At 34.8% G+C, this 25,468-nt stretch overlaps 1 protein-coding gene across 1 annotated transcript; it reads right to left on the minus strand.

Annotated features, from left to right (window-relative positions):
• Nucleotides 1-7,603: 7,603 nt before the first annotated feature.
• On the minus strand, nt 7,604-25,377 carry LOC114337759 (prostaglandin reductase 1). Its single transcript, XM_028288293.2, has 6 exons — nt 25,189-25,377; nt 15,206-15,311; nt 12,047-12,208; nt 9,885-10,158; nt 9,339-9,444; nt 7,604-7,869 (listed from the first exon to the last, which is right to left on the minus strand). Exons 1-6 carry the CDS (start codon nt 25,292-25,294, stop codon nt 7,640-7,642), a joined length of 984 nt encoding a protein of 327 aa, XP_028144094.1. The 5' UTR covers nt 25,295-25,377; the 3' UTR covers nt 7,604-7,639.
• Between the last annotated feature and the right edge of the window lie 91 nt (nt 25,378-25,468).

The raw sequence follows: 25,468 nt of genomic DNA on the forward strand, positions 1-25,468 counted from the left end.
CTTGTTCTCTAGGCTGATAGAAGTCTAACTTAGCCTCCAGTCTCTTTTTGATAATTTTTGTGAAAAGTTTATATATGTGTGATAGCAGACTGATAGGACGGTAGTTTTTTAGATCTGTTATGTCACCTTTCTTGTGCAATAAAACAATGACTGCATTGTTCCATTGAGAAGGCGTTTTTCCTTGGTAAATGCATTCGGTGAAAAGTTTGGCCAAAACCTGGATAATTTTATTTCCACCTTGTTTGATTGCCTCGATCACTACTCCGTCATCGCCAGGGGATTTATTATTTTTCATTTCTGAAAGTGTCTTTTTAACTTCGTATGGTGTTACTTCTGGCATTAATTCTGATCCCTGGTTTGTGATTTTGGACAGGAGCTGATCTTGCCTTGCGTTGGTGCTCTCATACATTTCGCGATAAAACGATTCGACAACCTTAAGGATTTCGGCTCTATCCGTAGCAATGCTGTTGTCTTTATTTCTTATTCTGTACATATTTTTGTTGCCAATGTTATTCGTATTTCGCCGCAAAACTTTTAAACTTTTGTTTTCTTGAATTATTTGAGTTATTTCTCTTGTATTGTTTTCTCTTATGTCTTTTCGGATCGACCGGTGGATATCTTTATTTAATTTCTTCAGTGTTGTGTAGTTGGAGTCGTATTTTTCCGTCAGTTGTCTTCTTTTACTTATTAACTCTTTGGTATTTTGGCTTAATTTTTCTTTATGGGTCACGACCGTCGGGCAGCACTCCCTTTCGGTTTCTTTAAGTGCCTCCGTTATGAGATTGTTTGCTAGTTCGATGTCTTCTATTTCGTTTTCTAAGTCTTGTATACGTCTGGTTAGTATATCTTCATAGAGGTCGTTGTTTTCTGGAGGAATCCATTTCTTCTTTCGTGTTTTGAAGATCATCTTTGTTCTTTCCAAGTTGACATTTAATTGTATCCTTGCTCGGATTAATCTGTGGTCGCTTCCTATCGAAAATTTGTTAAGTACTTCAATATCTTTAATTATTTCTTTTCTGTTCGTTATGATAAAATCTATCTCATTTTTGACACTGCCATCTGGGCTTATCCATGTCCATTTACGCTGAGGCTTTTTATCGAAAAAAGAGTTCATCACGGATAAATTTTCCTGGTGTAAGAAGTTAAGCAGTCTTTGCCCTCGTTCATTTCTTTCGCCGTAGCCATACTTGCCCATTGCTACTTCTGCATCATCTTGTTTAAAGCCCATTTTCGCGTTAAAGTCGCCCATAACTATTGTGTAGTATGCTGGTGTAGTATGTAATGCTGTTTGTAGGTCGTCATAAAATATTTCAGTTTCTTCATCCGAGTGGCTAGTCGTTGGAGCATATGTCTGAATTATCTTAAGGTTATATCTTGCATTTAATTTGAAGATGAGGTACACAATCCTGGGACTTATGCTGTTAATTTTAATTATATTTTGGGTGTGCTTTCTATGTATAATGAATCCTACTCCACTATTTGAAGTGTCTTCTTCTCCTCTAAAATGAAATAAGTGCCCCGATTTAAGGGTAATTTGCGCTTCTCCTCTTCGTCTGATTTCACTGAGGCCGATGATGTCCCATTTTATGGTTTTCAGTTCTTCCTCCAGTTCCATCATCTTCTGGTCCGATATAAGAGTTCTAACATTATATGAGGTGATATGCATTTGTCGTTCTTTGTGGTAGCCTGATCTTTTCCGGGGATTCTTAGCACCCTCTGCTCCAACCCTTTTCCACCCGCTACTTTGGCTGGGGGTGTTGGAGCCGCCGGAGACTGAGGGCCGTTCAGTAGTTTCGTCTTTCATGGAAATTTGCTTTTGGGGTTTTAGCCATTAAAACGCCACGCTTGGCTAGTGCGTGTTGGCGAGTTGGTTAGGATGTGGAAGGAGGAAATGGTGGAGATGGGAATGCTTTGGGTTTGGACATGGTTTCCCCGGTAAAGGGATGTTGGGGAAATCCAAAATTAAGTTTACTACTCGCTAAATCTAAGAAAATATACGATAAGGTCTACGATGAATTTGTTAGTTGACCGTATTTTTAGTGTAATTGATAAAGAGCAGGAGTCACCAAGTTATCTCGACTTATATAGAAAATATGTTGCACTACGTACTACAAATATCAACCACCGACGTTTTTTTGTATATTACAATGATGGAAGATGTTCCAGTCAGGTCGTTAGAAAGAATACCGTTTGGTCAAATTCCTTGTAAAATAGCGACTTATTTAAAATTACCTACTCCAAAAGATTACACGGGCCATTGCTTTAGACTAGACGATCCTCAGCAACTTTGCTGGCTAACGCAGATGAGGATAACATAAAACGACATGCCGGTTGGAAGTCTACATCAGTAGCGGAAGGATATATTGAAGATTCCGTGTCAAATAAAATGAAAATCGCCCAAAAAATTATGGATGTAGGAAACTTATGTTTGATTGCTGAAGTTATAATTCCTTTATTAAAATAAAATACAATAAAAAAAAGTTTTGTGTTTCACTAACCACACCCGCCATCTAATATTACCGTCCGGCGGCCGATAAAGAAGCCCACGGGCGCTAAAGTGGCGGCCCGCCAAATGTATGCCTAATATAGACTTTATCACCCAGTCGTGCATAATAGATATTTATGATATAAGTGTTAAAAGTACAATTAATTTTAAGGCACGCATGTAAAAGTTTGCAGAATGAGCGAAGCGAATTCTGCAATTCACATGACTGCCTTAAAAATGTACTTTTTAACACGTATATCATACAATATTTTTTCTACAAACGTCTTATATATCAACAATTATAATTTATTCATTCTCAATTACAGGACAATACCTACAAAAACTTTTACTTGAACTTGACTGACATCCCATTTTTATATTTTTCTTGACATTACATCAAAACTGCCTATACTGTCAATACGTAAATCATAACAACTATAGCGTAACATCTACTTTTATTGTTGTATATTCTAACAAATTTTAATAGTCTTTTTCTACAAACGTGTTAAAAATGCAATAATACAGTTTAAATTAAATTTTAAAAAACCTTTTAAACCACCTTTTTCAAATTGCGCAAGTTGTACTATTAATAATAATGTTAATAAATTAAATATAAATATTTTGACGTTTCACAATTTGACAATTCACTTTTAAGAAGAGTGCCTTAAAAATTTTAAAGCACTAGTGCTTTAAAGTAGCATTTTTAACGCTCCTATGGAGTGCTAAAAATTGCATTTTTAACACGGTTGTAGAAAAATATAATTATTTACACAAAGTGGTCAATTTTTTTGAATTACATTAATTGACACAATTGTAATTTATTTAATTCAAAATAAACTTTGCTGCTGTAAAAAAACAAGAAAAAATGCTTATTTCGTAAATAAAAAATGCTTTTCATTTAAATTCAATGTTCAAGCTTGCCACTCACCTGCCTCTTGTCAGTTTGAACATTTAATTGAAGCGAAAAGCAGTGTTTATTAATTTTTCAAATAAACATTTTGTTATCTTTTCTAAGAGCAGTAAAATGTATAGGACTACTCTTTTTGATTCCGATGAAGAACAATACCCCCAAGAGAGCTTTGATTTATGTATTTGCAGTGTGTGTGTAATCTCTTGGCCTTGCATATTCAACGTCATTCCTCTTTTTTAATATCGATGTTGGTTTTGGCGAATGTCGTCAATCAGCGAGTATGGTAGGAATCCAAAACTATCTTTCAATACCATTCCATTGCAAAAATGAACTAAGACAGGATGATGGGTTATCATGCCTTTTGTTTAACCTTGTTCTAGACAAGGTAATTCGAGATTTCCAGATTAATACAAGTAGCACTATCTTTGACAAAGGGCCTAGCCGGGTAAGATGATGAAAAGTGCCCCCAACTCGATTCGAATCCCATATAGGTCACCGTTTAGCATATATGTATAGTGAAACTAACTTTCTGAAATTTGTAGCCCCCTAGGTGGTCATGTGACCCACCTAGAGCCTAATTAGGCTTTTTAAGTTTTTGTTTTTTATCTCAGCCGCATCGAGAACTAGCGAAAAACTTTAAATAAAAAGGTTGTAAGCTTTAATAATTTCTGTCCGAAAATTTTTTTTTTTTTATTTTTGGCGGGAAATTTAAATTTTAGAACGATTTTAAAATTTTAAATGAGTATCAAAAAATAACTAAGATATTCGTTTTCACGAAAAAAATATATAACGTGTATTTTTGCATAGTATTTCACCCTGAATTTTTCAAATTTTTAAAATTGGTGAAACGCACCTTTTTTTTCGTCTTTTGATACAATTTTATACATATTTTTCAAGAAAGGTAATACCGTCACTAGAATAGGTAAAAAACTGAAAAATAATTGCGGTTTGCTTAATAAAAATTTTTTGTAATCCCATCCATTTTCAATATACAGGGCGTTGAAGAAAACAAAATTTTACACATTTTTTACGATTTTGCCGAAACTACTAGGAACATTGTAATAAAATTTGGCGAGTTTTAAGAGATAGTTGTTGTGCATTTTTTGACATACAATTAAGAATTTTATATTTATCATTGGCGCGTATACGGGTAATAGTCTGAACTTTTTAAAGAAAAAAGATAGTACGCCACTGACATATCTCAAATTAACAATCCTTTTTGAATTCCTCGTTTAATTTGTGACAAAAAATCTGTCTTCCTATTTTTTCATACGACGCGCCATTTTTATTCAAAAAATAAAATAACTTAACCCTTACAAAGTATTCGAACTTCTATTAGTAGTTTCTACATCTACATACGTAAACTCGTACGTCCATTATAAAAACTAATTCGAATACTTTGGAAGCGTTAAGATATTTTATTTTTTGAAGCAAAACGGCGCCTCGTATGAAAAAATGATAAGATAGTTTTTTTTATCGCAAATTGAATGAGGAATTTAAAAATGATTGTTGATTTGAAATATGTCAGTGGCGTACTATATTTTTTTCTTTGAAAATTTCAGACCATTACCCCTAAGCGCGCCAATGATGAATATCAAATCCTCAATAACTACCTCTTAAAACCCGCCAAGTTTTATTACAATGTTGCCAGTAGTTTCGGCAAAATCGTAAAAAATGTGTAAAATTTTGTTTTCTTCAACGCCCTGTATCTTGAAAATGGATATTGTTACAAAAAATTTTTATTAAGCAAACCCCAATTCTTTTTAAATTTTTCACCTGCTCCAGTGACGGTGTTACCTTTTTTGAAAAATGTGTATAAAATTGTATCAAAAAACGAAAAAAAAAAACCGAAAAAATGCGATTTTTTATTTTTGAAGGTGCGTTTCACCAATTTTAAAAATTTGAAAAAATTCAGGGTAAAATATTATGCAAAAATACACGTTACATATTTTTTTCGTGAAAACGAATGTCTTAGTTATTTTTTTATACTCATTTAAAATTTTAAAATCGTTCTAAAATTTAAATTTCCCGCCAAAAATTAAAAAAAAAATTTTCGCACAGAACTTTTTAAATCTTACAAATTTTTTATTTAAAGTTTTTCGCTAGTTCTCTATGCGGCTGAGATAAAAAATAAAAATATAAAAAGCCTAATTAGGCTCTAGGTGGGTCACATGACCACCTAGGGGGCTAAAAATTTCAAAAAGTTAGTTTCACTATATATGCTAAACGGTGACCTATATGGAATTCGAATCGAGTTGGGTGCACTTTTCATCATCTTACCCGGCTAGGCCCTTTCTATAAATTGGTGGATATGCAGAATATATTGAATATCTTAGATAGGTCCATATAGTCTCGTTTCGACGCATTTCGATCCTTAACATAATCTGCATAAAGAATAGGCTTAAATATAAATTTCCAAATTCCCAAAGGACCAAATATATGTGTTGTAGGGGAGAGTTGGACAAAACCGGGTAGGTTGATAAAACCGGGTACCCCTTAATTCTTCTAACTGTCTGCTGCTATCTATTAGACAATGTTAAAATTAGTGTTTCTTTACCACCAACAGTCGTGTGTATTCATTTTTACCTCATTTGAGTAATCTGTGCTGGAGCAGTAAGACCTCACCTGTTTTTTGATGCAGGAAACTCGATTTTTAAGGTAAGTTGATAACTGTTTTCTCCTCTAATGAATAACTAATGGCCATTTCAAAATTTAATACATGTAACCTAGTATATTACCTTCAATTTGGCCAAAAATTTTGAATATTTTTTCATAATTCAAAAATTTAAATAACATTTAATGTCTTGTTTACGAGTTTGACAAAACCGGGTAGTCCGAAAATCGACAAAACCGGTTACCCGATTTTATCAGACCTCTTGTTACTTCCAGTTTCTGCAGTGTTTTTTTTGCTTTTAGTTAACTACAACGTGTGGCTTCTTCTGTTGAAGAAGCTAGTAAGGAAGCTAGTAGGAAAAATTAAAAAAAAAATTCCAGTCGTAAAAAATTAAAACTAAATGAACTGGACAAAAAAAAATAAAAAACGTGGTAAAAAGGGCTGCACCAAAAACAAAATTTTGGAGAGTTTGGAGGAAGAAGATAATAATGACGATGCGTGTCTATATTACAATTAACTATTTTCAAATTATAATGCTAAGGAAGGCTGGATAAAATGTGTGTCTGTCACCAAATGGGCTTATGACATCTGTAGTGCCTATGATGATGTAAATGAAGTTTTTATTTGTGTCTTCTGTTCATATATTTTCGATTTTTGTTCACATACTTTTAATAAATATTTTATTTTCTGCCCATTAGTATTTTTACATGGTAATTAAATTACTACCCGGTTTTATCATACCGGTTGGACAAAACCGGGTTTTTTGCAATATTTTCATAAAAATAAGAAATATTAAAAATCTAAGAATATTCTTAAAAATTGGCACTGGCATATCAAACTTAAGTCATTTGAGAATATTTCAATCTGCAGCAAACATTTTCTACTCTCACAGCAAAAGATACAGACGGTTTTTGGAGTGGTACCCGGTTTTGTCCAACTCTCCCCTAATATGTCAAGCAACCAGACATCTAGATGAATAATAATTGATTTAGAACTGGAAGGTGTGGATACCTTTTTATATGTTGGCTGCTTGTTGACTAAAGATAACAATGTCAGCGAAGAAATTAAAAGAATAATATAAGAAGAAAATTAAAAGAATAGTGCTTGTCACTAAGTGTTACTAGAAGAAGGCATACGGCCTCAAAACTAACCAGAAAAATTAAAGTGATTGTCTATAAAACACTAATAAGACCAGTGCTACCATAGGAGCAGAAATGTGATACAGAAGGTGCAAGGATTACTGCTTAAATGTATCGAGCGAAAAATACTAAGAAGACTATATTATGATGTTTTAAAATCTATTAGGTTAGCACGCCTTAATTGGAGAGGGATATAATCAGGAGAATGAAAAGAGCAACAGAAAAGTTTTAGACTGAAGAGGACTGATTGGACAACAAACCAAAGGAAGACCGATTTTTTTAGGTATCAAAATAGCTTAGAGGATGATAAGAATCTACTGGGGTTAGAGCATGAAGAAGAGATACCAGTGCTATGGTGAATGTTGGGGATTGTTCTGAAGAAGGCTTTGTTCATAACGAGTTACAATGCCTTTGATGATGATGATTCTGATGATAAGAAATCAAATTCTAAGATCTTTAAGGTAAAATAAATGCAAATATAAAAAATTTATTTAAACTTTTACAATTGCTTTTCCTGTGTTTTCTCCTTTTAACATTCCAGTAAAAGCTTTGAACATATTTTCGAATCCCTCAGTGATGGTCTCATGGTATTTGATCTTACCCTGTTTGATCCATTCCAGGTTCTGATTAATACCTTCCATCCATCTGTCATGCCATCTGCTAACGTTGAATCCTTCCATTTTGAGTTGTTTATTTGTAAATCCTCGTTGGAGCATAGGAGCTAAAAGAATATAGGTATATAATAAAATGATTAGAAAAAATGATAAGAAATAGTAAGTCAAACACAAAGCGGCTAGAATATGATTAGTAAAATAATTTAGAAAGTTATCTTGGCATGTCCTTGCATACGAAGATATTTAATTGTAGTAATATTATATTTTCCATGGAAGTTCTGCGTGTATATGTTCTGCAGCTCAAAGTAGTATCCACAACTTCATGTTTTGTTTTCACAAACCATTCCAAAGATGTTGTATACTATTTTCTTCAAAGATAGATAAACATGATTCGTCGAATTTGGTTAGTCATGTTGCTGATTCATATATGACTCTTGTTTATTAGCTATATTTTCTGATGAGACACGTGAAAAAAATTGTTTGCCACCTATTCTAATAGGTCACAATAGCTCCTGCTTTTGACTATGATATTATTTCACAGGTTAGAAGTTGATATGTAGATCACCTGTCAATCATTGCTCAAGGAAGTTTTTCCGGAGCAATCTCGAATTAGTGCGGGGATTAGTGCATACCCAGACGTAATATCAGATTCTGTTCCGAGGCATAATCCTGTTTCTATGAGCTGTAGTGGGCTTTCAGTAGGGTGCTAGCTTGTCTGTATACCCCCTCCTTTATTTTTGCTTGGGACCGGCAACAGTTCTGTCGAGCTACTCGATCCACCCAACAAAACTGTAGGAGGAGTATTGAACAAGCAGAATTATTGCACATAAACACGAAAAAGAAGTAGAACTAATACTAGTTGTCGCATCTACCAAAACAATCTTTACAAGAACTCCACCATTACTCAGGTGAGAGGATATTTAATTTGCCGGGACAAGTAATTAGAAGATCGACCTGAAGCTCACGTAAACAAAAACAGCAGTTTGGTACAATTTCACTGCTTTATTTCCTAATTGCTCTACCAGCATTTATTCCGACTCTATTCCTAATATTAACTTTCCCTACCTACCACAATTTGTACACTCCACCTATCTCTTTGGTCATTTTTTTCCACCTTTTCTCTTGCAAGCAATTTGTGGTCTCCTTTTTTTAGGTGCATATGTCCACTCAAGTCAAGTAGACTTAAACGCTACCAGTTCCATACAGGTCGATTCAAAGCTTGTGTGGCATGTGGGTCAATTTAAATGTCCTTATTTCAGTTACGAGTCGAAATAAGTTGAAGCTTTTTGTATACCGGACCATAAAGGAGGATACACTCCATTATTTGCCACAGAACCATTTTTCGGATGTCAAAAACATAAGAAAAGGCTTTGCGTTTTACCAATTACGCAACACATAAATGAGATAAGATTAAAAGCACCCATATAGAAATAAATTAAGAAAATAGAATTTCTGCCGGTTTTATTTAAAGAATGAAGAGACGGCTTTGCACGTCTGATGTGGCTGCGAAGGATTTGTATGACTACATAATTAAAAAAATATCCGAAATATTCAGAACTAATATGACTCTAATTACCAAGTGGTGTTTCAGTATCGTTGTAACTTGAAATTGATCCACATACTGATATTCTACCGTAGAGGTTCATTTGTTGTATAACTGCGGAACTAAGTACTCCGCCAACCTAAAAAAAAAGTTTCATGATAAAGCTTTTAAATGCCGGTATATTTTTGATTATTCACAATGAAATGAATTATTTTGTTTTTATTTATGTATTTTATTTATATATTTTCATAATATTTATGTGATTTAATTCTGGATCCTAAGTGTTGGCATGTTTGTCCAATGTAAACGACTTGACCGTTTAGCATGTCGAAAACTGTATGAATTTTTTAAATGTAATTTTACATTTACTGTTGATAAAAGACTTGTAGATGAATAAAAATCCCTTATGGGCTATTTATGTGTTATTTTTACCAAATAAATATTTCAACTGACGTTTAGTACATCGCAAAGTAAAATATTATTAAATGATTTAAATACTCAAAATATAAAAAAAAAACAATTGTACTTGGAACAGTTGCAGGAAAAATCTATCAAATAGTATAATATATTATTACTTACATTGTCAAAATAACAGTCTACGCCCTTGGGTGCAGCATTTTTTAGTTCTTCCGCTACATTTGCCGTTTTGTAATTGATAAAATGGTCAAATCCAAGTTCCTCCGTCAACCATTTTCCTTTTTCGTCTGATCCTGCAATGCCTATAACTGTGCATCCTTTAATTTTTGCAATTTGACCAACATGGCTGCCAACAGCTCCGGCAGCTCCTGAAACTACAACAGTCTCACCTGGTTTTGGTTGACATATCTCAAGAAATCCAAAATATGCTGTGTTTCTATAACAAATTACTAATTGATAGATGTAATAAAAAAAATGAAAATGTGATAGTACAACATCAAAATATAGATAAATTAAAAAGAGATAAATTAAATTTTGCACACAAAAATAACACGCAATTAAATTTAAATACACGCTTAGCGTGTAATATTCCCATAATGTTAATGCTATTAATTACTAGTGCATAACACAAATCACAATTTTCACATTTAATATCACCAAATATCTACACCAGAAGTGAAGAAAACATTCCGTATTCTGTTACCCCATAATAGGGTCCGAGATAATGGACATGTTATGGTAAATATAGAATTCAATCTGATCTTGCCATCACATCTATCTATGTATCTATGTAGCCCATGTTATCCATTTAGGACGTAGGCCTTCCCTTTTTGTCTCCATTTGTGTCTGTCCTAAGCTTAGTTAATCCATCTGGAACCGGCTTGCCTCGGTCAAAAACCAATCTCATCTGTGGTCTTCCTCTACTTCTTTTGTATTCGTATGGTGTCCAGTGTAGTATTTCCTTGTTCCACCTATCGTATCTGTGTCTGTTGTTGTGCCCCGCAAACTTCCATTTAGATGCGGCTACTTTTACTTTTTCTTTTATATCCTTCGACTTTGTAATATTTCGAATCCACTCGTTCCGTTTTGTCTCCTTCAAGCAACATCAAGCGTATTTGTAACATCTGTCTAGTTTATCTATATTATTATTGGTTAGTGTCCAAGTTTGCGCTCCATACATGATTACTGGTAACACACACTATTTGAAGACTTTTGACGATGCTTGTATGCATTGACGATTGTAAATTTCTTATTCTTCAGGATGTAGCTCAATTTGCCAAATGCCGCCCATGCTAATCTTATACGTCTTTTAATTTCTTCTGTTTGATTTTCTCTGCTCGCGTTTATTAATTGCCCCAAATATATAAATATATAAATTTATTCTCGTACTTGTTGTATTTCACTTCCTCGAATTGTGATAGCAGTATCTTGTTCTGTGTTTGTCATCGTCTTTGTTTTGCCTAGATTCATTTTTAGACCTACTGTTTTTGCCTGGTGTTCTAATTCTTCGAGCATATCTTTCAGTTCTTGCTGACTGTTAGCTATCAGGACGATCTCATCGGCGTATCTAAGGTGAAAGGTGACTTAAGTATTGTCCATTTATTTTGATTCCTTTATTTTTCATTGTAATTTCTTGCATGTCTTCTAATACATGATTAAATAGCTTTGGTAATATGGTGTCACCCTGTCTTATTCTTCTTTTTATCGCTGTAGAGTTTGTATATTCGTGCAGTTTTATTCTGATTGTAGTATTTCTGTAGACGTGGTCTATTATTTCTTTGTATCTGTAGTCTGCTACTCTATAGTGAGCTTTTTATAGCCCAATGCTCAACACTGACAATATGTTGATTTTCTTCTATCTACCTAGATTACTGTAATAAGTGTTGGTACGTTGCATAAGTTGTTTCTAAACCTCTTGGATTATTGTACAACAGGTTGGAAACAGTTGCTTTATTGTTAGGTCGGAACCGGTATTTTATTATAAGTATAAAAAATAACGACTATTTAAATAACCAACTCTAATTCCTCTGGAATCTGTTCCTGCCAGAACGTGTGGCACTTTGCATCCATGAACATGCTGAGCAGGTCTGTTCCAAATCTTAGAATGCTTGAGGCAAACTATAGTATCTGTAGCGACATACGTGCCGAGTTTAAGTTGTATCTTCTGTTCTTATTTGTTTTTTTGATAAATTATTTTTGTTTTAAATTCTTTATTTCGAGTTAATTTATACATAACTTTACACGGATATTATTTTTTAACAGTCTTTTTCATAGGCGATTTAAATTTTAATCATAAATTTTAGTACAATAGCTAATTTTCTTACCCTGGCATTCCTAGTACTCCAAGACAAAGTGAAGGAGGCAACCCTTCAAGATCTGGAACCAAGCGAAGTCGTTCGTCATTGGAAACTGTATGAGTTTGCCATCCAAAGGTACCAACAACGTATTTACCTGGAGGGTACTTTGCATTTTTGCTCTCTAATATTCTAATAAAAAAAAGGAAATAAAATTTAAAATTCTTAAGTTTTTTTAATAAGCCAATATAACATCATAAAATTGATTTAAAATAAAAACTCACATTTCATATTATAATGCCTTATTTTTACAAAAACTTAGTAGCTAATTCGGTTTATAGTAAGCAGCTTACTAGGTATCTAGATGGGATGATCCTTTATGTCTAAAAAGTTTAAACCGTTTCATTTTTGCATGTATAATTATTGATCTTTTACTATAAGCAGTGACCCCTGGTGCGGAAGGGTTACGAGGCTCCGCCCTCTCTAGACAATTGACGTACACATAATTAATTGTAATTCATATTTTCGTATCTAATATTCATATTTATCTCTTGAAAATGCTCTTCATTCCCTTTTCTGGTGTAACTTTATTCCATTTAAATATTATGATTACCCAATCAGACATAATTTTAAAATAATTACACCTATTTCAAATTTGCACATTATATTCGGGGCTGATTTCATTACTCCCGATAAAGGCATGCAGTTACAATGAAAACGACAGTCAGTAACTAATCTGGACGATCAGAAAACATACACTAGATAAAAATTATCAATTGATTGGTGAAGTACTTATTATACGCACAGCTGCGGCCACTGAATAGTTTACACCTTTATTTTTACGTTGTAATACTGTAAAATCTTAGTGTCGTACGGATTCACTAAACGTCAAAGTGTTTGTCAAAAATTTCGCGAGTACTGCAAAATAAAATAAAAAAGCTATACGCGTCCAAAAGTTGGATATTTTTAACCCAGACTTGTTTATGTAATCAATAACATATCCATTTTATTCAAAAACTTCTTTTTGAACTTATAATTTCCATTTTGTTACATTTTGTAAACTTGTGTTTGTACGGAGGTGCTCTGAGGAGATTTATGAAACCGAAATGTGCATAAGCAGAGAGTGGAAGCCCTATTCTGAAATGAACTCTTACTCATCTTTTAATTTTATTTTATTTTTATTCACTTTTGTGGGTATAAAAAAACTAGTTCACTAAAGATTATTATCACGGTGAACGACAAGGCGTGAATGCAATTATAGGTTTCATAAATTAATGCATCACTCCTTTCTGCTTTATATTTATATATTAAAAAACAGAGAGGATGATAATCCGAATTTTAGTTTCCGCCTTTTTTGGCTTAAGATTTATTTTATTTTGAAAAACTCATACAGAAGTAAAAACTTCAAGTTGTATACTGGTAAAAAATCGTTTATTCAAAAATCATACAGAAGTAAATGGGTATTTTCCCATTGATTTTGTTTATTAAAAACTTCATAAAATATCAATCGAAAGGATTGCAAAACGTTTTCGTTCTAATTCAGAACATCTTCAGTGCGTTCTGCTGAGTAGGTGGAACTAGCACACTATTTAAAGTGGCAACCTTATAGTATAAGGTTGGTTTACATAGTATATTTTAAGAAAATATGGTGACTAAAAGTCGATGTTAGTAGATTAAATTGAATACATGCTCAAAGGACAACCTGTTTCCCTGCTCGAAAATACTAGGTTCTTGCCAGTTCAATGGGCACGGATCAACTTTATTTTGATTTTTTAATTTTAATCGACCGATTATGGATCCACCACTGTAATTAACGTCACTGATGTAAAATAGTTATTTATGAAACAGTTCGTGAAGTATGCTTTTTGCGAACGCACGCGATGTTTAGAGCACGAGCGACAGCGGAGCGAGTGCTCTACATCGCGTAAGTTCGCAAAAAGTACTTCACGCACAGTTTCATACAATATTTTATCTACGATAAACAAATAAAAAAACTGTAACTCTTCGTCACTGGAATTTATTTCTATTCTACAATTTTTAGAACTTTGACATTTAAAAATTCTAACTTCTTTCAAATCACAAAACTGTCAAAACTTTTGTTGTAATTGATTGCTCACATGTCATCACCATGACAACGCGAAAGTTAGGGATATTTGATTATATGAAAGTGTGCCAAAAAACAGTGCGAAAAAGTAGATCAAATTTAAAATACATTGTTACTTCACGCACAATTTAAATCCTTCACGCACACTTTAAATCCTTCACGCACCGCTATCTATAATGACAGTTTTCACAAACTAAAAACTTATACATAATATGAGATAGAGTAGATAAAGTGCGTTTAAACGAGGTAAAAAGAGGTAAAAATTCAAAAAATCAGCTATGTACTAGATATTTATGGGTTTACACTTTAACGTATTCAGTGACCGGAGATGTACATACATACGTACCACATAATAATTGTTGTGTGTTGATATAGTTAACTTAAAGTCTTTAGAAATGCCACGGAAGGCTGTGCAAATTATTGAAACTATACTATAGTTCTAAAACTGTTTTGGAATTATATGGGATTAAACCAGAATTGGATGTAGTTAGTATTTAGTACATTTGTTTTTGATACTTCGATTTCTAATCCGGAAATTGTTAAAAAAACGATAATAGTAATATTTTGATATTTTTCAAAAATAAATTGTAAAATTTAATTTTACAAATTTTTTTTTGAAAACGCTTTTCGGATTAAAATTCGAAACATCACGAACATAATAAAATAAATTATTATTGAAATTAATTGTGATTCACCAACACCAATAAAATCACTAAAATTTTCGATTAAAGAATCTCGACTAATCATCCAAAACAAGAAAAAATGATTCCCAGCTCTGCTCTAGTTACTATTTTTTTCGATGGCTTTATATTTTTTGTATAAAAAAAAGGAATTTAATTACATATAGTCCGTCCGCTATAACTTTTTCCATGCAGTATGATTCATTTTCAATCAAATTAAGTCAAAACAGAAAGTGAAACATACGCCGATGTGTGTAGTATATAGTATACAGTATACAAAATGTATATACACATCGACGTTCGTTTCAATTTGTTTTGACTTTTTGCATGGAAAAAGTTATAGCGGACGGACTATATGTAAAATTCATGTAAGATTTAAACATTTTAATAAATATATTTACTAACTTAGCAACTTGAGTTCCCATCATGGTTTTCCCAACCACAGACATTTCAGATATGTAGGCTCTCATGTATGGGTCGACGCTGAGATAGACAGCTTCTGTTAAAAACTCTGAAAATAAAATGTTAAATTGATTAGTTTAAGAAAATAAGTACTTATTTTATAAGTAAGTATACTTATTTTTCTAAGTTGCTTCTTTAAGCGCATATCTGCCATTACTTTACAATTTTTATGCTAATTGACCTATAGTTCGGTTTTTAAATTTACTCTCTCTTCCGATGTGATTTTTGTAGGAGTAATACCAAGACACAAGCCCTCATCTCTTGGCATACCTACTGCTAATAAATACATACTCATAAATTTACTCGCTCTTCCGGTGGGGTCTTTGTAGGAGTAATACCAAGACACAAGCCCTCATCTCTTTCTATACATACTGCTAATACATAAATCAATGCTAAGCAGCAGATCCATTTAAAATACTACGTTAGCCTTTTTTAGCCAAGGCTAAGGCCTGAACCATCGACCACAAGATCATTTCACATTGAAATGAAATGATCCCCCAGCACTTTTAAATGTTGGCGACGATATTGTAGCGTGATTAGTGTAATTACTTCTAATTACAATAAAACCAGCGGTTCGTAATTTATATACGACTTTATTTTTTATTTATACAAGTTTACTTTACAAACTTTAGCTTAAGACTAACTCTATTTACAAATATGTCCTATTTATATATGCGATACAGATATTCCAGAAATATCTATATATCTCCAGCTATGTCCATGTGACTCGACCGCTTGCACGTCATCGGCGCTGCATCGGCGTATCTCGAAACATCGATAGTGTTCTGTCTGTGCGGAGACGGGAGCTGGTATACGAGGGTAGGTCAATAATTATTTTGTTACACTGCTCCCCTCTTAAGATCTGAGCGTCCCAATCAGCAACTCTAGATGGCCCAGGATGGCGGAATCTACAGGATTCTCCAGCTCTGCATACACCCCTAGAAAAGAAGTAACAGTCTACTGTCTTTGACGGGTATGACATCTTTGGGTTCATGCAACACACAGTAATCCGTACGCCAGTTTCTCTGAAGATCACTTCCAGCATGCTTCTCACAATCTTCCAATCCAGATTTTCTACTGCATGGCCAATTTTTGGTAAAGCCAAATCTTTGATGTCATAATTACAGACCATTTTCTTCAAATTAGTTAGAGCACGCCATATGTTCTCGTAGCTTGGCGTGTCCGTATAAGACTTCCTGGTCACTATATACAGCAAAGATCGAGGACCATCTTCCAATCGCAATACTCTTCCAATTTTAGGTTGTTGATTCCTTAACTCGTCCAAGCGGCCGAACTTTCTATTGAATACGGACGAGATTCCTTTAGTCATCTCGAGGTCTTGGGCAACACAGTGGGCTAGAGAGACGTTTTCTGGAACACCAAACAGATCTTGCTGAACTTCTGTGGTCACGCCGAATCTAGCACTCTTTCTTTCTGCGTAATTTGACATAAATTCCTTAAAACTTGGCTGTGGTGCATCTTTCATCTCCTGTTGGAGGACTCGGGCTTCCTCTGTTTCATTTGAGCCAGCATATGGTGCAAGACGATTTATGTGAATAACTTTTGGTTTACCGTTTGGTAACTTCTTAATTCTGTATATTACGTCATTTATTTTCTTCTTAACTTCATACGGACCTTCCCATTGTCTTTTCAGTTTAGGACACAGGCCTCGACGACGTTGTGGATTATAAAGCCAGACAAGATCACCTACTTCGAAGCTTTCATTCTTGCAGCGAGAATCATATTGATCTTTCATTCTGTCACTGGCTATCTGGATGTGTTGTCGGGCAAGTTCATGAATGTTGTTCATTCGTAACTTCAGGCGGTCTACGTATTCTTCGCCTGCAACATATTCCTCGGAAGGTCTGCAGCCAAACTCTAGGTCGCAGGGCAAACGAACTTCACGACCCAACATCAGGCAGGTTGGTGTTTGACCTGTAGTTTCATTCACGGCCGAGCGGTAGGCCATCAGGAATAAATGAATGTGTTGGTCCCAATCTCGCTGATGTTCAGATACAACTTTGGACAAGTGTTTACCCATCGTTCGGTTCATCCTCTCGACCATTCCATCTGATTGAGGATGCAGGGGTGTTGTTCTGGTCTTATTGGCACCAATCAATTTACAAACGTTTTGGAAAAGAGCTGACTCAAAGTTTCGCCCTTGGTCGGAGTGGATCTCCAAGGGAACACCAAATCGGCTAAAGAATTCTTCAACAAGTACCTCTGCAACGGTAGCAGCTTCTTGATTCGGTAATGCATAGGCCTCGGTCCATTTCGTAAAATAGTCCATGGCTACCAGAATGTATTTATTTCCAGCATCGGTTTCTGGAAATGGACCTGCAATGTCGATTGCTACTCTTTCCATAGGACTTCCAACATTATACTGTCTCATGGGTGCTCTCTTTTTACCAACTGGACCATTACCGGATGCACACAGTTCACATTTCCGGCACCATCTTCTTACATCATCTTTACAGTTCACCCAATAGAACCGTTCTCGAACCTTTTGCAGAGTCTTCGTAATACCAAAGTGTCCACCTGATGTACCGTCATGCAACTGACGCAATACTTCTGACACTTTACTTTTAGGTACAATCAACTGAAGCTTAGATTCTGTACCATCATCGTTCTCAAAGGTTCTGTACAGAAGATCATCTTTTAGTATCAGGCAATTCCATTGGCTCCAGTAGGCCTTGACTTCCGGACTACATGCACTAATGTTTTGCCAACTAGGTCTCTCACCTCGACGCATCCAATCCAATACTCTTTTTATACATGGATCGTCTTCTTGGGCTTCTTGTAACTGTTGTGGCTGCCATTGCTCATTAACGACGGTGGTTCGTCTCACGGGGCAAAATCGTTCCTCTAATTTGGCACAGTGATTACAATTTGCACTGCATGGTCGTCTCGAAAGGGCATCAGCATTTGAATGAACTCTTCCGGCCCTGTGTTCTATCTCATAATCATATTCTTGAAGTCGTTCCAACCATCTTGCCATCTGGCCCTCTGGATTACGGAATTGTATGAGCCATTTTAGAGCAGCGTGATCTGTTCGAAGAAGGAACTTTCTGCCGTACAAGTATTTATGGAAATGTTCGCAAGCCTTCACTACACCCAGCAGTTCTCTTCTGGTAACGCAATAGTTTCTTTCTGGTTTCGACAGGACTTTGCTGAAATAAGCGATGACTTTTTCCTGTCCATCCTGGATTTGTGAGAGAACAGCTCCTATGGCACTGTTGCTAGCATCGGTATCCAAAACAAATTTTCCTGCCTGTCCCGGGTAGCTTAATATCGGTGCACTGATCAGAGCCCTTTGTAGTTGTTCGAAAGCTTTTTGACACTCCTCACTCCATGTATATTCTTTGCCCTCCTCCGTCAACTTTGTTAGGGGCTTGGAGATATTGGCAAATCCTTTAACAAATCGTCGGTAATATGTACATAGGCCAAGGAAACTTCTAATTTCATGTTTATCTTTTGGTACTGGCCAATCTTTAATTGCATCAATCTTTTCAGGATCAGCTGTTACACCATTACTCGATACAATATGTCCTAAGTACTTAACTTCTCGTCGAAACATGTGACATTTCTTCGGACTTAACTTCAAGTTCGCTGCTCTCAATCGTTGAAAGACGTCTATTAGATTCTTGGCATGTTCATCAAAGGACCTTCCAACCACAATTACATCATCCAAGTAAACCAGGCATGTTTTCCATGTTAGACCTCTTAAAACTGCCTCCATTAATCTTTCAAATATGGCAGGGGCATTACATAAACCAAACGGCATAGCCGTAAACTGCCAAAGCCCTGATCCTATCGAAAATGCGGTTTTCTCCCGATCGGCTGGCTCCATGTCTACTTGCCAATATCCACTTTTTAAATCGAGTGTGGAAAACCAACGAGAACCGGAGAGAGTATCCAATGTATCGTCTATTCTGGGCAAAGGATAACTATCTTTTTTTGTTACCGCATTGAGCTGGCGGTAGTCGATACAAAAACGCGTTGAACCATCTTTCTTCTTTACCAGAACTACTGGTGATGTCCATGGACTGTTCGATGGTTCAATTACCCCTTGTTTGTCCATATCCTTGATAATCTCTTCGGCTTCATCTCTTTTCGCAAATGGAAGTCGTCTAGGCCGTTGTCTGATTGGCTGAGCGTCTCCGGTATTTATTTTATGCGTTACTATGCTTGTTTTTCCCTTATCCTTCGTGTCAATAGCAAAAACATCTTGATACTCTATCAGCATATATGTCACTTTTTCCGTTCGTTCATGATCAAGATCTTGGCATCTTTCAATGATCATCTCAACAAGCTCCTTTGGATACTTCGCCTTCGATGATTTCTCATTGGTATTCACAGAGCAAATTGAAGCCACGGGAACACACTGCCCGATCAAAGCTCCTCTACTTAACTTGATAGCAGTTTCCCTTAAATTCATAACTCTTACAGGGATCACATCTCGAACTTTTACCAAAGTTTTCGCCGTTAGGAACTCGACATTATCCACATCTTCGACCATCCTTAAACTTCCCTCTCGGCAGTGTCCATCAAGCATGGTCATCAGAATTTTCTCACTATTACCGGGTATGGTTACGTCGCATGTAGTAAGTAAGCGGATGACATCTTCTTTGTCGTCGTGAAAGGGCAACTCTTCACCATTGATCTTGAGAACTCCATTTTGAACATCCAATATTGCCCCCACTTTCCTTAGTACGTCCATCCCCAATATGAATTCGTCGGAGATCTCGGCAATTAATACTTGATGTTCAACTGTGGTCTGGCCAATGGATACTGACATATTAGCCTCGCCATATGTATTAATTAGCTCACCAGTCGCTGTTCTAAGCTTTACTGTTGCAGGTGATAATTTATTATGGTCTCGTACTACATCTGGACGTGCGATAGTTCTCGTTGCACCTGTATCCACCAAAAATGATCTACATCTATTACTGATACGACCTTCGATGTATAAGTTGTGGATTCCACCGGAGGACGTAAGGTTGACAGTTACTATGGGGGCTCTATTTCTCGAGGTCGGCAGTTGCCCCTTGGTGTCGACCCGCTCTAGTTTTCCGACGGCTGTACGATCTTCTTACAATTACGACGAATGTGGCCTACGTCTCCACAATTCCAACATCTAGGCTCGCGTCTCTTTGGCATCTGATTACTTAATACTCTCCGTATCATTTCCTCCAGACGTTCATCGTTGTGTTCGTCACTTTCTTCAATGGTTCTTACTCTATGGCCTCGTGAAGTTTGACTAGCCGTTTCGTGTTCCAATGCAATAGCAAGTGCTTCATCTAAAACTTTCGGTCTTGCTAGTCGTAAAGCTTTCTGTAGTTCATTATCTTTCAGCCCATTGACGAAGGTATCTACTGCAATTTCTTCTAAAACGCTGTCTGGCACCTCTGGATAAGCCAACCGCACCACACGAGCCACATCTGCTTCAAATTCTTGCAGATTCTCACTTGCTCGTTGACTTCTACTTCGCAGTTGTGCTTTGTATACTTGTTGTAGATGGGCATCTCCATAGCGTTTTTCTAGACGAGTGAACAAGGTCTGGTAACAATTTTCTTGACCCTTGGGAATTGACCTTAATATATCTGCAGCATCACCTCGTAAAGCAGCAGTCAAGGAAACAGCCTTTTCTTGTTCGGTCCAATGATTGGCGGTCGCAATAGCTTCAAACTGTCTAAGATATATGGACCAAGAGGACTTTCCATCAAATGGTGGTAATTTGAATCTCATATTATGCGACGTTTCGTCTCTCGGTAGTTCATCTTTCACTAAAGGATCTAACGTTGCTGCATTAACTGATGGTTGTACTTTTGTATCGGTTATCCTGCTCTCTAGCTGTTTGATCTTTTCTTCTACGGTCTCTACACTTTTCTGCATCTTATCGAATGTTCTAGAAACTTCTTCAAATTTCTCATTGTTCTGTTTACAAACTTCTTCTAGTTTTTCGTTGTTTTGCCTACAGACCTCTTTAATTATTTGAGAAGTCTCATCGAATCTTTTAGCAACATTTTCGAATTTCTCGTCGCTTTTTCTACTAACTTCTTCAAGTTTCTCGTCGCTTCTTCTACTAACTTCTTCAAGTTTCTCGTCGCTTTTTCTACTAACTTCTTCAAGTTTCTCGTCGCTTCTTCTACTAACTTCTTCAAGTTTCTCGTCGCTTCTTCTAGAAGTTTCATCGATCGTTTCAGAAACAGTTTTTAATTTCGATAAGATTACTTGTTCTGCTGACTGGAAGTGGAACGTCTTTGGGTCTTCTCCGTTCTTCGTGAGGACATCCTCGAGTCGTGCTTGTAGGACTATCTTGAGCCCACTGCTGTCCAGATCCCGTTCCTCGAGCTGTTCACGGAGCTGTTTTACTGTAAGTTCTTGTAGCAACATCTTTGGTCGGCACACACGTACTTTCCAAAATGTCTTTTAACAGTCTTTCCGAATACCGAACAATCAACGCACTTTAACTATTCCCGACGAATAAAGTCCAAAGGTCTTTTAAAGTCTCTCTGTAATTCACTTATTTATAACGCACTAAGTTAACTGAACACCGACACCAACTGTAGCGTGATTAGTGTAATTACTTCTAATTACAATAAAACCAGCGGTTCGTAATTTATATACGACTTTATTTTTTATTTATACAAGTTTACTTTACAAACTTTAGCTTAAGACTAACTCTATTTACAAATATGTCCTATTTATATATGCGATACAGATATTCCAGAAATATCTATATATCTCCAGCTATGTCCATGTGACTCGACCGCTTGCACGTCATCGGCGCTGCATCGGCGTATCTCGAAACATCGATAGTGTTCTGTCTGTGCGGAGACGGGAGCTGGTATACGAGGGTAGGTCAATAATTATTTTGTTACAATATATTTACTAAAAACTCATTTTCAATGCTAATGAATCTAAAGTTGAAAAAAATCTTTTAATTTTGAGACTTCGGCAAATGTTTTTATTATAACAAAGTAGCGATCTTATAGTACGCTGTTGGGCAACTGTATTACTGAACATAATTGAATAGACAGTTTTAAATATCACCAAAAGCACTAGTGGTCTCACGATTAAAATGCAGTTGCAAAATAATCGAAAAATAGGCAATGTTGCCAAAATGCTTGAGCGGTTTTATGTTCATAAATATTGTTTTCACAAAATTTTGAAAAATGTGGAAACATTGAATTATCCACGTTAGTCTGTACTTCCGTCCGTCTGTCCGTCCGTACACTCAACTCCTCTCCATTATGTCAGGAAGAATGACAAATGCGATGTCGAATAGAAGCTTATAATCCAAGAGAGGTGAGAAATTTGACCTAGGACTTTTGGTTTTAGAAATGCGATCGGGAGTACTGTTTTAAAGTCACCGGAATAGTACAAGTGATATATTATTCAACGCGTCTTAGCAAGGCGAGAACTAATATATATTTCCGGTTTCATTAATGCCTATCCGTCTGTTCGGCCGTCCGCGAATATAACTCGTTCGTTATTAATACAGATAGAATGATAAATGAGGTGCCGAATAAAAGCTTATAACCCAAGGACGGTATCAAAGATGAGAAATTTGACATCGGATTTTCGGTTTTTAAAAAATTGACTTTTTTAGAGAGTTTTTTGAGAATACCTCGAACAATATGCATTTAATCAAAAAAACTGTAGATATGTAAATTGTATCTTTTAGTAACACAAACCAAATTTTTTTTCTGTAATATCTTTAAGACCAATACAAACCGAGATAGAGCATGTTAAAAGTTAGCTGTTTTCGTCAAATGCATAATTTGAAATATTCACAGCCAAATAACGGAAAAACTTTGCATTTTTCGAGGAAAACTTAAATAATATTTTTTCAAGTATATAGTTAGTACTTTCAAAAAATAATAATAAAAAGTTTCTAGCCTGAAAATTAAGTGACTTATGATAAAAAAAATGGTCGGTACCTGCTTTTCTCTATGAAAAAATCAGTGAAAATAACCCCCTAACTACCCTCCTTACTAAAAATTGGTCCTCACCTTTCTGTAATTCCTTTTACATTTGTACTATCAATACACCCAAGAAGTTTGACCTATTTTAATGGCCTAATTTTAGAAAAATTTGAGTTTAAAGAAAAATGAATTTTTTGAAATTTCCAATTTTTCACCATTTACTTAAAAATATATCCGAAAATACTGGAGATACGAAAAAAATGATTGACCACGAAATTGTAGCTTTTTAAATTACTAAAATTTCCCTGTGCATAGATTGTCATTACAGTGAACAGTTAGTGAGATATAGCTGTTTAAAACCTCTATTTACAAGCAAACACCCCCTTATTCAAGCCCTTTAAACCCACCCTAATTGAAAACTAAGGGATCTTACGAAATTTAGTTTACACAGTCTTATAACACTTTAAAAATCCTATATAGTCAATTTTGAAAACACTTTTTATCGCCAAAATTGAAGGAGCTATGTTTATAAAACGAATTTTTTTTTCGAAAAATTCGAATAGTCCGCTTATGGATAATTTTCAATGTATGTATAGTACAACAGAACCGATTCGTATACTGGAACATGACTAAAAAACAATTTGTATTTGTATTTGTACATATTTGTAAATTCGTATTTTTGTGTAAATAAATGTTTTTGTAATTCTTTAATTCTACTTTTTTTCTGTATGGGTCTATTAAAATATCTACTTATAAAAACTGTAGTGTTATTAAGAGTGGTTTTTAAGGGTTGAAATATTATAATATTATAATATTATATACTAACGTATAAAACAATCAATATTTAACCAATCAAATCCAAATTTTACCCATATTAAAGTTTAAAATGTTTTTATATAATATTTGAAAATAAGGGGCAGTTTACTCCCCTAAAAATAATCAACGCCCTTAAGCATGATATAGAATATGAAGTACAGGGTGAGATGATCCTAATCCCAAATTTTTATGTAAATCGATGCAAGCCGAAATGATTCTTTTAGGATAAGTAAATTTTTTATATATACCTCCAACAAGGGTGGCTTTAAGGGTTGAAATATTATGATAGTATATCTTAAAGCAAAAAACAATAATTATGTAACTAATAAGAACCAAATGTTGACAATATTAAAGTTTAAAATGTTATTTTATAATTTTTTACCATTAGAGGTAGTTTTCACCCTTAAAAAACCAAAAGCGTACAACGACTCAATATAGAAAATGAACTAGAGGGTGTAATGAGCCTAATTCCAAATTTTTGTACAAATCGATGCTGGACGAAAAAATTGCGAGGTTTTGCCATTTTTTCAGATTCATTTTCTCGACTAACTATATTCATTGTAAAATATGATTAATTACAGTAATTAGGGCAAATTTTAACGTTTTATTATTTGTATTGGACAAACTAGTTATATGTTATGATTAAAATATTATCACATTGCCTTTCAGACCGAAAGATACCCAATTATGAGATATATAGGATTTTTAAAATATTTAAACTGATCTACTGAAAAGTTGCTTAAAATGACATAGTGTAGTTTACCTCCGAGGTCCAGAGTATATTTTTGGTTTTTATATAATGTTTGGTTAAAAAGTTCTAACCGGAAGTGTTATATTATAGTCGCGGAAATAGTACATGTGACATATCAATCGAAGAGTATTGAAAAGTCGAGCTTGACTCTTTAGTCCCGGTTTTGAAATCATTTCCGTTTTAACAATATTATGACCAAAAGTTTAGTAAAAATGACTCAAAATTAGTGAAATCGTATATAAATCAATGCAAAGTTACACAAATAGTTCAAATATTGACTTCATGTTCTATGTTCGATTACTTTAAGTAAAAGCCATGGACTTACGAAGTCCAATTACCTACTTGTTTTGTTTAGGTTTTGGTAAGAAAAAATAAAAGTTTGCTATAAGTAATTTATGTAATAATTTTATTTCAATATTTCAACTTACCTCCATATTTTATTGATGGCAACTCATATTCCTCCATTTTGAAGTCATCTTCTTTTGGAAATCCTTCGAAGACCTTGTTTAACACGAACCTCTTACCTTTGACCATGTTTAGAAACTCGGTTAAATTTTTAAGTAGTACTACTTCTACGGCAGATTTTTTATATTTTTTATTTCATATAATGTTTTAAACTGGAGTACACATTCAGAGATAAACTGATAATGGCGCAATGATTAGATATAATCATTATTACTTCAACTGAACATTTCACTCTAACAATAA

Source organism: Diabrotica virgifera, chromosome 5, assembly GCF_917563875.1.
Source record: "Diabrotica virgifera virgifera chromosome 5, PGI_DIABVI_V3a".
NCBI lineage: Eukaryota > Metazoa > Arthropoda > Insecta > Coleoptera > Chrysomelidae > Diabrotica > Diabrotica virgifera.

Bases quoted from the DNA above. Each gene is read 5' to 3' on its own strand.
- LOC114337759 (XM_028288293.2), bottom strand. From the start codon at position 25,294: ATGGTCAAAGGTAAGAGGTTCGTGTTAAACAAGGTCTTCGAAGGATTT. The intron at 10,159-12,046 runs GTAAGAAAATTA...AATTTGTTATAG, and splicing joins GGAGTACTAGGAATGCCAGG to AAACACAGCATATTTTGGAT. The intron at 9,445-9,884 runs GTAAGTAATAAT...CTTTTTTTTTAG, and splicing joins TAGACTGTTATTTTGACAAT to GTTGGCGGAGTACTTAGTTC.